This window comes from Eptatretus burgeri, chromosome 16 (assembly GCF_056783735.1).
Source record: "Eptatretus burgeri isolate ZD-2024b chromosome 16, Ebu_testis_v1, whole genome shotgun sequence".
NCBI classification, from domain to species: domain Eukaryota; kingdom Metazoa; phylum Chordata; class Myxini; order Myxiniformes; family Myxinidae; genus Eptatretus; species Eptatretus burgeri.
Window position 1 is genome coordinate 51,243,894 of NC_140976.1, and position 12,256 is coordinate 51,256,149.

The following is a 12,256-nucleotide window of genomic DNA, read 5'->3' on the forward strand; positions in this document are numbered from 1 at the left end:
TGTGGAAATTCGCAGCACACCATATAGGTCCTTAGTTCAGTTATGCCGACAAGTCCGTGTTCAGTTAGATTTCCCCACCGTTGTTTAATGGAATTTATTCGTGTGGACAGGGCTGTGATCTTTGAGTTAGCCGTTATTCTTTGCTATCGTTATTTTGGACCAACCACACCACCAACCACCTTTTTACAAGCACCCAACCACACCACCCTCACGATCACCACCCCACGCCAACCACGCCACCATTACAACAACCACACCACCAATCACCTTCTCCACACCCACGCTACAACCCTCTCCGCATCGAAAACTGTCTCTGCCATGGAGAAAGAAGAAGGCATTCCGATAGCGCACGGATTTTTCTCTTACTTTCCCGCGCTTCGGGACGGGGGAGGGGCGAGTGGAGGGAGAATAGAGAAGCGCTCCCAGGATGATTGCTACGAAAAAACCCGACCCACGAGGAAAACGCTCCCCTTCTGTAAGTTTCCCGCAGGAGCTGGAAGAAGGGTGGGGCGAGAAGGGAGGGGGAGTATAAGGGCGCGCTGGACGCAGCGGAGGGCGGGGCTATTAGGGAGCCCGGGAACAAACCCTAACCTTACCCTAACAGCTTGGTCCAGTCTGGCCCCCTTGTCTATGAGGGTGGTCTTTTCCCTGTTTCTTTGTGTGAATGTTGTGGCACCATGTCCTGCAAGTAGAACTGTGTAAGTGCTTGTAAATAATAATAACCATAGACGGTTGTAGTGTTTCTACCTTGCTCGTGTCTTGTCCCCTTCCCCGATTGATTGCATACCTGCATACGTGCCTCCCTGTTTACGTGTGCATTATAAATAAATGTCCTTGTGTGAATGTTAACCCGTTCGTCCTGTCCTTTTTCCCCAATTTGAACTGCAGTCTTGCTTTCGGAATGTTTGTTGGTTTTTGAATACCGATAATACAATCAGGTCCGGCGAGGTCTGGCGATAATACACCGCACGGTTATCCCAGAACGGAACGAACCGCTTAAGCGGTTCATGTCCAAGCAGACCTCACTGAGGTACGGTCTCTCGGTAGTCTGCCCGCGCGAATACTTAGGTATGTCGATAATTCGGCGATTGACCCTGTCGCGCGTGGGTAGAGTGTTGACTCCGCCGTGGTGTGCGTTTGGTGCACACCCGTGACTGGTTTCCGGCGTTGTTCCGGAAGGTCGCGAATGAATGGTCCGTCCGGTGGGCGAGACGGCCGCCATTGGCAAAAGCGGCAGTCCGCACGCTGGGCGGGTGGTAGATTCGTAACGATATATATATATATATATATATATATAAATATATATATATATATATATATATATATATATATATATATATATATATATATATATATATATATATATATATATATATATACACACATATATATATATATATATATATATATATATATATATATATATATATATATATATATTGTTGTGGTTGACGAAATTCGCAAACCACCATTCAGGTCCCGTAGGTGAGATATCTCTGCAAGTATATGTGTAGTTAGCCCAAACCCATTGTTAGAAGGAATAAATGTCATTCATCGGGCTGCGACCCTTTTAGATAGCCGTTTTTCTTTTACTGTCTTTATTTTGGACCAACCGCCATTACTACCACCACAACCACCACCAACCGCATCTCGACAACCACAGCCACCTTCTCCAGAACCGCCTTCACAACATCCACCTTCTCCACAACCGCTTTCACACACCAACCACCAACCGCAACGCCGCTTCACAACAACAACAACGCCAACAGCCACGACCTTTACCGTTACATCTCGCCCTCGCAACCATCGCATCACCGCCATTCCCGCGCCGCTTGTGGGCACCGATACTGGACTCGTACAGGGCGCGCACTGAGCAGCGGGTGCAAAAACACCAGCCTTTCCGAGAAATCGGATCAAGAATGATTCACGCCCACTTCTGTTCCGTCCTATCAGCGAGCGTGGGGCGATTTGGCCCCGCCTCCAGGCGCGTCGGAGTATAATCGCTATATGCAGATTCACGGATCAAGAATGATTCACGCCCACTTTTCCTCTGCCCAATGGGGAGCGTGGCTCCGCCCCCGAGCCATTCCTGATCCAAAAATCTGCATATGGTTTCTCCTGTCGCACTATAAAGCGCCGAGCGCGGAGCAAAAAGAGTCAGAAAAAGAGTTTCTGAATCGCAGTTGGATGGAGTTGAGAAGAGTGGAGAGTGGGAGAGTTGGAGAGTTGTGGTGGCGGCGAAGGCAGTTGGGGAGAGTTGGAGAGTTGTGGCGGCGGCGAAGGCAGTTGGTGGGAGTTGGAAAGAGTTGAGCAGTTGGACGGAGTTGAGAAGAGTGGAGAGTGGGAGAGTTGGAGAGTTGTGGCGGCGGCGAAGGCAGTCGAGAGAGTGTCTGTCGGGGTCCGGAGAGGCTGGAGAAGCCAAGGATCTTTGTGGAGGTCGGCGCTCGTGTCAGAGTCGGGGAGCTGCGGAGAGGGGAGGCCGGTAACGCGACCGAGGTCGCGGTGGAATCGCTCGTCGCGGGACCCAAGCCAGCGAGATATCCTCATTCCCCCGAGCATCAACAACCCCCTCCTGTTTCCCCCCCCCCCCCGCGCTGAGATAGTGTGAGAAGGGGGCCCCGTTCCCACCCCATTCCAGGCAGTGCCAGCGAGGCCCGCGGAGTCGGGGCGCCGCCGCCATTTTGTGGCTCATCACCAGACGGGTAGGCTCGACGCGGTCTCGGCCCCAGGCCCGTCTGCCCCCTTGTAGTTGAGGGTGGTCCCTTTTTCTTTTGCTTTGAGTATATGTGTTGTCGGCGCCGTCTGTGAAGTAAAACTGTATAAGTGTTGCCGTGTGCTCGGTAGTCGGTAGTAGATCTGCATTGCTGCATTTGCTTTTTGTGCAGAATTGTTGTGTTTCTTCTACTTTTACATTTGCTTTTGGTGTATAATTGTATATGTGTGCTTTCCGTTTGCCGCGGAATAAATGTGCTTTATGTTGAACTGTTTTTCCCGTTTCGCTTCGTCTTTTCTCTAATTGAATCTCCATCTTACTTCACGTAAAGGGTTGGTCGTGGGCTAAATACACCCAATAATTAATCGAACCGTCGAGGTTGACGATAACACCGCTCGGTTATCCCGAAATTAATTATTGTAAGTACTGTTCAATAAAACTTGTATGTTAAAAGAGTTCAAGAACAATGCTTCACTGGGAAGGAGTAAAGTGACTTTCAAGCCACCCTGTATACATATATATATATATATATATATATATATATATATATATATATATATATATATATATATATATATCTTCTTCTTCTTTCGGCTGCTCCCGTTTGGGGTCACCACAGCGGATCATCCGTATGATCCGCATGGTGATTTGGCACATGTTTTACGCCGGATGCCCTTCCTGACGCAACCCTGGTCGCCTCTTACGACACAGGGATATGGTACACCTATTTTAACCGGGGTATACACAGGCCCAGTACACAGGTACTCATTTTGCCGACCTCGAAAGGATGACAGGCTGAGTCAACCCCATATATATATATATATATATATATATATATATATATATATATATATATATATATATATATATATATATATATATATACATATATATATATATATACATATATATATATATATATATATATATATATATATATATATATATATATATATATATATATATATATATATATATATATATATATATATATATATATATATATATATATATATATATATATATATATATATATATATATGTATCCAACATACAGTGGTCGCAAGACAGTTATTCCATTAATATACTTGTAGATAGTCCCTTCCCTTTTGTCTAGCGGGACAACGTGGGCATGCGTTGCGAGGATCTCATAGCTAAGTTTGCTTACATCATTTTTTAATTTCATTTCTAACTTCATTCCAACTCTTCTTTTCTCATTATTCCTGAGGTAAATCTGAGCCACGTGCAACCTACGCTTTGAGATTGGTCCTCAGCAAAGGCCAAGCAGGCATTACGCTGGACACCCCTCCGTAGAAATCACAGCTGCCAAACACACGCGCAGCAGTAATTTCCACCCAATGGACAAAAAGCACACTCAACACTACGCCTACGCTGCATGGAACACGGACCGGGGCGATGGAAGCGAAGACACAGCGATACTTCAAACTCACTTCTGTGGGGGAGGGGCATAGAAAGGGCGCTCGAACACCACATGAGCATCGACAGCACAGAGCTCCTGTCCTCAAGCGATCCCTCAATCAAGGCCAATAATGGAAAGGCAACCCCCATGCCACATTGGGCGGGATGTGTGTGTGCAAGGCACAGGCGGTGTGTACTTTTCAACCTATTTCTGGACTAATTATATCGATTGGGTTTCACCCCGCACACACGACAGCAGAATCGGGCAAACGCGAGCGCTGTATTGATCCATGCGTACTGTATGGAACATGCTCGAAGGCAGACCCGTGCTCTGCTCACGACTCTTTTTTTATCGTAAAGAGCAGGGCACGAATGTACTGCTCGCGACACTTTGTTATCGTACAGAGCAGGGCACGAATGTACCGCTCGCAACACTTTGTTATCGTACAAAGCAGGGCACAAATGGACACATCTTACTGTCTGTGCATTGGTTTGCTATAACATATTACCTTCTCGCCTCTCCGGTCAACAAAGCTGCGATCGGGCAGCGGCATGTTGAACAGCTCGGGCCATATTGATGCACACGGAGCAGGCACATTGACCAGCGCTGGTCGGAGCGCCTGAGCAGGTGTGCGGGACCGACGCCGCCCTCGGCCGGTCGTCAGGGCACGGCCCGGGGGTTCTTGCAGGGCAGTTCATGATGCGGAGTTTTATGTGGGCGATTCATGTCATGAAAAAATGATGTAAGCAAACTTAGCTATGAGATCCTCGCAACGCATGCCCCCGTTGTCCCGCTAGACAAAAGGGAAGGGACTATCTACAAGTATATTAATGGAATAACTGTCTTGCGACCACTGTATGTTGGATGTATATATATATATATATATATATATATATATATATATATATATATATATATATATATATATATATATATATATATGTATATGTGCATATATTTGGTCGATAAGTTCGTATGGTCCATGTATTCGTGTAGCTTTAAAAAAAAAATTGTAATCAGGGACTGTAATTTCTTTTGACCCATTGGAGTGAAGTTGTCCTGTTATGTCTGCTTTGAGAGGGGCAGATTTGGCATTGGCATTAAATAGGGATGGGTCATTTGTTTTTGGTCCCTCTGTCAACCAGGAAAGGTGAAAGGTAGAGTAAGGAGAGGGGTAAACTTTGGATGCGTTGACAGCACATTTCAGTCGATAACCATCCCCTCACCCCCACCCACACTGACGGCCCATGTTCTGGGTATTAGGCTTCCGGCATGGCACCAGACAATAACAAGGACACCCAAGTGAGTACTGCCATTGGTGCAACACATGACATCACGTCATTGTTACTGGTGGCACTGATGACGAAACTGCATCTGTGTGGCAGCAGTACATTGGCCATGACATGGCACCTCACTGGTCGGTGCCAGACCATGATCAAAGGACGCTCAGAGGCATGATCACAGAAGAAGGGATAAAATAGCCTGTACATGTGCTTCTCGATCTTTTCTCACTTTGGCTTCGCTTTCACCAACCCACTATTCTTTTGGGAGGCTCTTCAAGTGCTCTTTCTGGACTGCTCTCTTTGCCGCACTGAGCGCTTTACCTCTCTGCTGGGTGAGGCAGCTGTGGAGTGGTCCATGCTGCTTGCTCCTTGTTGTGGGCTGAAAACCTGCTTGTGGTGGAACCAGTTCAATCCCTGGTATTGCTAACTTTTGAAAGACCTCGCCTGACTCACATTGTGCATGAATGATAGTGCGCTTTTGATGCCATATGATTCAATGATCTTATATGAGGTGGTTTTCATTTTACCACATCGTGACGTGTAATTATTCATTTTCCTGTGTTTGTGTCCGTCTGTCTATTGTCTCGGGATTCTCCATTTTCATCATCCTGTGCCTTCTTTTCAATAAACCTATTTTTCCAGAAGGACACATGTCGTGCAGTGACCCACCCTTGCCATTCTCAGATGGTGCGCACATCCTTTTGGCTCGACTTTTGATAAATCTCTGGAGGAGGTAGAATTGGTGATGTTCGCTTCAAGAGACAGGCAGGATTAGCATTTCCAACGAGAGGAACCGGGGTGCAACACGTTATCCACTAGAAATGCTACATTTGATGCAATGCTCGCTGCTTGAGCAAGACCCCTTTTGATTTTGGCCATTTGCAAAGTGATAGTTTCATCCCGGCAGGTCAGCGGTATCAGACCATCAACGCAACAAAATGATGTTTAAGAGAACAACTCTGATAATTGTTAACTTGGATACATGAGAGTTAACTCGTGAGAGTGCACATTGTGGATTGTAATAACCTTGCCACAATGAGGTCCTGCTGAAGAGCCAGTAACAGGAGCTCTGTATTGATGAGGACGGCGAGACACAAGATGCATAATATAGTCAAAATGATTACACTGCGCTGCATAATCACTCCGACATGCTTCAGATTTCCACTGCCAAATGACTGCAAAGATACACAGGACATCATATCACCTTCAAAAAGAAATGCAGAGGTGATTTATATCATGCAGTCTCAAAAATGAACTGATCTGTCTAAGTTTTTTGCCTGTCTTGCTGATATAGTGGCCAACATTTCAATAATTTACATGATTCAGCACCTGTGATAATAGGGTGTCACATGTTGTTGTCATCCCCATCCCAACTGAGAGCCCAGTCACGTTGATTATCTGTGGATTCAGACAGACCGTACCACATCATGAATGGCTGATGTACCGAACTTTCCACATTTTGCATTCCATACAATAAATGGTTACATTATAATCCAAGGTTACATTATAATTACATTATAATGTGGCACTTTACTCTTTAATACTTTGTGAATAAAAGCAGATCCCAGCAAAAAATGACAACTCACCACCATGGCTAGGCTGACGCCGTTTAGCTCTTCTATACCCAGATGCCCACTGAACGCGATGCTGATCATTCCCAAAGTAAACTGCAACATGTTGAACAAAACCTATGGGAGGAAAAATTAAAACATTCTAAGAAAATGAGTTAAGGATTATAAATCGGCGACATGCATTCTCAACAATCAACACTAGAAATGTTACGCTTGGTACAATAGTGGGAAAATTCTAATTGCAGCTTTACTTATTGAACTACACGGAGGGGGATGAAGGAAGGGGATGGGGTAATCAGTGCTGCCTGGCTGGGTGCAGACCTTTTCCAAGTGGTGGTTTTGGGGAGTGTTGGACACATATATTTATGTGCTTTTCATTTTATGAGATCGCAAAGTGTATTTATTCATTTTCCTGTATTTGTGTCAGTCTGTCTATCGTCTCGGGATTCTCCGTTTTCATTGTCCTGTGCCTTCCCTTCCATTCCTCTCCTCATTCCTCTCATCCCCTTCCCTTCCCCTGCCTTTCTCCCCCTCCCTTCTCCTCCTCATGTGTGTGTGGGGTGGTGGATGGGAAAGGGAGGGATGAGGGTGGGGACACACTCGAGAGGTGGGGTAATAAATGGGATGTGGTGGGTGTGGTGTAATAAATGGGGTGTGGTGGGTGTGGTGTATGGGTGGAGACTAAGGGATGGAGTGAATTTTTTTAATTATCTAGCATTTATTATTTTTTCAATTATATAATTATTGCAATTGTTTAATTTTTTTCAATTATTCAATTTTCTTTTTTCAATTATTAATTTTTTTTTCTTTATCTTTGTCTTTCGGGGTGGGGGGACACTGGAGGGGTGTGGGAATAAATGGGGTGTAATGTGTGTGTGGAGTTTCGGTGTGATGTGTGGGTGGAGACAATAAAGGGATGGAGTGATTTTTCTTATTATTTGGTTTTTATTACTTCTTTCAATTATTTAATTTTTGCAATTGTTTAATTTTTTCAATTTTTTTTTTCTTCAACTATTCAATATTTTTCTTATTTATTCTTCTTCTTCTTCTTCTTCTTCTTCTTCTTCTTTCGGCTGCTCCCTTTCGGGGTCACCACAGCGGATCATCCGTATGATCTGCATAGTGATTTGGCACATGTTTTACGCCGGATGCCCTTCCTGACGCAACCCTGGTCACCTCTTACGACACAAGGATATGGTACACCTATTTTAACCGGGGTATACACCGGCCCAGTACACTGGTACTCATTTCGCCGACCTCGGAAGGATGACAGGCTGAGTCAACCCCCTGGTGTATTAATTCAGTGGCCCAACAGGGCTTGAACTCAGGACCTTTTGGATCCCAAGCCGCTGCCCTAACCACTGCGCCAACACCAGGCTGATTTTTCTTATTTTTCTTATTTATTGTCTTTTGTAATTCCTGTGAGAAAAATGATCCCAAGATTTCTTCTACCTCTAAATAAAACAATTTATATGTCCATGGAACTCTGTTGAAAACATCAATTATTTGAAAAAGTTCATGAGTCCATCTCTTTGTATCACATTTCTCAAAGTGTGATTTCCACCGATATATTCTTACAATATCACCAACTTTAAACTTTGGTTTTTTTCTGTTGAATCGCCCATTCATATTGTAATTTTGTAAATGTTTCTGTTGTTTTTTCTTTTGTTGTGTGATGACCTGTATTATTGGAATTATTTACAATGTCCTGAATTAAAGATAACCATTGTTGAGAACTGATTTCAGTAAAATTTTGTGCAATCTCCCTTTCAAATTGTAATTAATGGACTCGATGATGATGGCTTTTCCTTCATTAAAGGTGCTATACAATGTGATATCATTATCTTGAAGGAAATTCTTAAATGTTCTGTTATAAAACTCTGTTCCCTCATCAGTCCAAATTTTTTTGGCTTTTGTTTGCTTTTATTCAATATCTGTTGGAATGATATCACAAGAGTGGTGCATCCTTTATTTTTCAAAGGAACTACCAATGCATATCTTGACCTTAAATCAATAATTGTTAATGCATACCTGTGTCCTCTGTCATTTTTCAGTTCAATTAAATCAGCAGATCATATGTAATCAATTGCTTTAGAATGGACCGTTCACCTTTTAAACTTTGTGATTATCGGTTTATGTAAATCATAAGCTAAAAGCTTCTCATATGAAGGTTTGTAAGTTTGCTCCTCAGTCTTAATGACATCATCAGAGCTTAATTGTAGTTTGCACTTCCAAGCCCCATTTATAATTTAGCACCTCTCAACTGCCTCACTATGACCTATCCATTTTTTCTCTTTGCATTGAATTTCGTATCAAAGACAAACTATTCAAAAATTTTCTGTCAGCTTCATGTTATTCTTCCTATGCCATGCAATTTCCATAATCAATATTGTGTTTCAAACAAACTTCATCAACCCTGTTTTTAGGTTTGCTCCACATCTTAGGATTGTCAGCTTCACCCAATCACTTGTCCAAGTTTGGTCCTGGACCACAGAAAAAATATCCTGGTAGATGCAATTCTTCTGGTATCCCAGTTGTTGTAAATTTACTCCCGATAAAAGCTTTTGTATATCTCCACCAGTTTAATGGTTATCATGTTTAGATGTACTGTTTTTGACAAATTTACACTTTTTGCTTCCACACACTGAACATATCCCCCTTTGTATAAATCTATTGTTTTTACTTTTAATGTATGAGATATTTTTAGTATCTTTTTTGCATTTAAGACAATAAACCATTGTATTTATTTATTACAAAAGTTAAATTTTTTCATTAACTTTCCTACAGAGTGAGACATCCTTTTTGACTTTCAACATATATATTTGAATCATGTTTTGTAAAACTTAAAGCATCTTTAAAAAAAACTCCTCAATCTCTCATCCATTTATTAGGCAGAAAATGTTTCATCAACTTCTTTTCCTTTCCTTGTAGCAACAAACTTTTCAAAATATTTGTTATTTAACTTTTCTAATTGTAAGGTTTTCTTTCTTTTATGTCAAAATCACTCATTTTAATAATCATATCTTTCTTGATCAACTCATCTATTTTCTTGAACCTCTCTGATTTCTTCTTCATTCAATACTTTATTCATTTATAATGAAAAAAAATGCATTACACCTGTTCTGACACCTGTAAAAAATGCATTACACCTTAATGCATTACACCAAATTACCACTCACCACATATATAACCCTTATTGTATTATTTTTCATCTCAGTTTCACTTTCCATATCTGTATCCATCTCTTATAATATTCATCTGCAATTCTACTGCAAAGGGTTTGGAAGAATAATAATATATTAGCAATACCCGTGCATATGCACGGGATAGCAGACGACAGACCGTACATGGGGAATAACAAAAATACGCATTGTGCAAAATGCAAGTGGTACTATAGAATACCAAGACTTCCGAAACATTGTCGGGATGTCCGCTAAGTCCCACAGCAATTTCATAGGGATCGTGTGAAGGCGAGCCGAGTTTTTAGTGTGCAAGCTTGGTATTAAAATAGAGAATGATTGATGGCATTACCAAAACAATCTCTGATTTTTAAGATGAAGCACCTCAATTTGTTGGATATAATCATTTATTAGGCAGAAAACCTTTCATCCCCAATCTCAATTTACTCTTGAAGACCAGTTTTTTCCTCCCTCCCCACAAATATCTCTCTCTCTCTCTCTCTCTCTCTCTCTCTCTCTCTCTCTCTCTCTCTCTCTCTCTCTCTCTCTCTCTCTCTCTCTCTCTCTCTCTCTCTCTCTCTCTCTCTCTCTCTCTCTCTCTCTCTCTCTCTCTCTCTCTCTCTCTCTCTCTCTCTCTCTCTCTCTCTCTCTCTCTCTCTCTCTCTCTCTCTCTCTCTCTCTCTCTCTCTCTCTCTCTCTCTCTCTCTCTCTCTCTCTCTCTCTCTCTCTCTCTCTCTCTCTCTCTCTCTCTCTCCCTCTCTCTCCCTCTCTCTCGTTTTGTTGTCACACCATGTATTTCTTTCTATCCCTGCTTTACACACAACAATAAACTACCTTCACTGTGCCACATATTTTTCCTCACCCGCCTGTCATAAATGCTTAGGTAGAGATGTTCCCAGCTCATTTTTGTCTTTTCTTTCATTGATCCAGCATGGTCCGTATCCTAGCCGAGCCGGGAATTTATTCCCAACGATCTGTTCTTTTAGCCAGTATATTCCTTGGCAGTATCGCTCGGCTGTATCTGACCCAGTAAGGTGACCCGGTTCGGACAAGGCGTACTGAGGGCGTCTCCCAGTAATTAGGTCACATTATTAATTAGGTAACCAATTTAGATGGAGGACCCCAGGTCACATGGATGAGTTATTGGCGTTCATGGTCGGTGAGCTACCTGCGGCGTCATGGAGTTATCCGTGTGTGACGGCCTGTAATTCCGGGGAGTCTGCTGGGAACCCGAGAGATCTCCTCCCCCCCCCCCCACGACCTCCGGCCGCTACAATATAACTGTCTGTATCCATGTAAAGTAGATTAACTCTTTCATTGTAGTTGTTCTTTAAGTTGATGTCAAAATAGTCATACATCAACAACTTGGACAAGTCAAGAACTGATATTCCTACATAAATAGGTTTATCCATCACAATGCTTTCCTTCTCCATATTAATAGCACAAAAGTTCTCAGAGAATGTCTCTACTCATTTCAAGTTGGTTCTATTAAAAAAAATTAGATGCTTGTTTACAAGATGTAGCAAGTCTTATGTTTTGTCTGTTTCTTACATTTTACATCATATTGCCAAATACAGCATTATTCATTAATTTATAGAAGTCTTTCTCAAAGTCAGTTTTAGCAACTGTTCGCATCTGAGTATTGAAGTCGATATTTTTTTTTTTGGCCGATGACTTTGATTAAACTTTAGAACTCTGTGAATTTTCTTTATTCTCAATCTCGCTAATAGATATTGCCTCAGGTTTCTTTGGTGTAATACAGAATTGGCTTAATCACATAATATAGTTCAAAGTTTTTCTGTTCGTGTCCATGCTCGAGAAGAGCTAGTAAGAAATTATTGTTGATAATGAGTGAGTGATTGTTTTCTTGGTTTTTCCTACAGATCAATCAGTGATTGTTTTCTTGGTTTTTCTTTATCAGGAGCATATGGCAAGTCTTTGTGAGCATTGTGGAGTTCTTCAGGATATTTTAAATCAACTTCAAAGTAACATTCAATTTTTGCTTCAGGGTCTCCGCAAAGATGAATGCATCATCTGTGAAATCAAGGTTGAAATCAGTGACCTGAAATATAAATCCCCTTCAAATTTCA

The 12,256-nt window shown here is 42.2% G+C and overlaps 1 protein-coding gene across 2 annotated transcripts in view; it reads right to left on the reverse strand.

Moving 5' to 3' along the window:
• Window positions 1–12,256, reverse strand: part of LOC147011053 (multidrug and toxin extrusion protein 1-like) — a 226,908-nt gene that overhangs the window by 184,063 nt on the left and 30,589 nt on the right. For both annotated transcript variants that reach the window (XM_085858608.1, XM_085858609.1), the window contains exons 2-4: window positions 7,003–7,104; window positions 6,746–6,814; window positions 6,443–6,591 (exon numbers count right to left, since the gene is read on the reverse strand). In XM_085858608.1, the coding sequence (XP_085714734.1) occupies window positions 6,443–6,591; window positions 6,746–6,814; window positions 7,003–7,104 (320 nt within the window). The remainder of the gene's footprint in view (window positions 1–6,442; window positions 6,592–6,745; window positions 6,815–7,002; window positions 7,105–12,256) is intronic.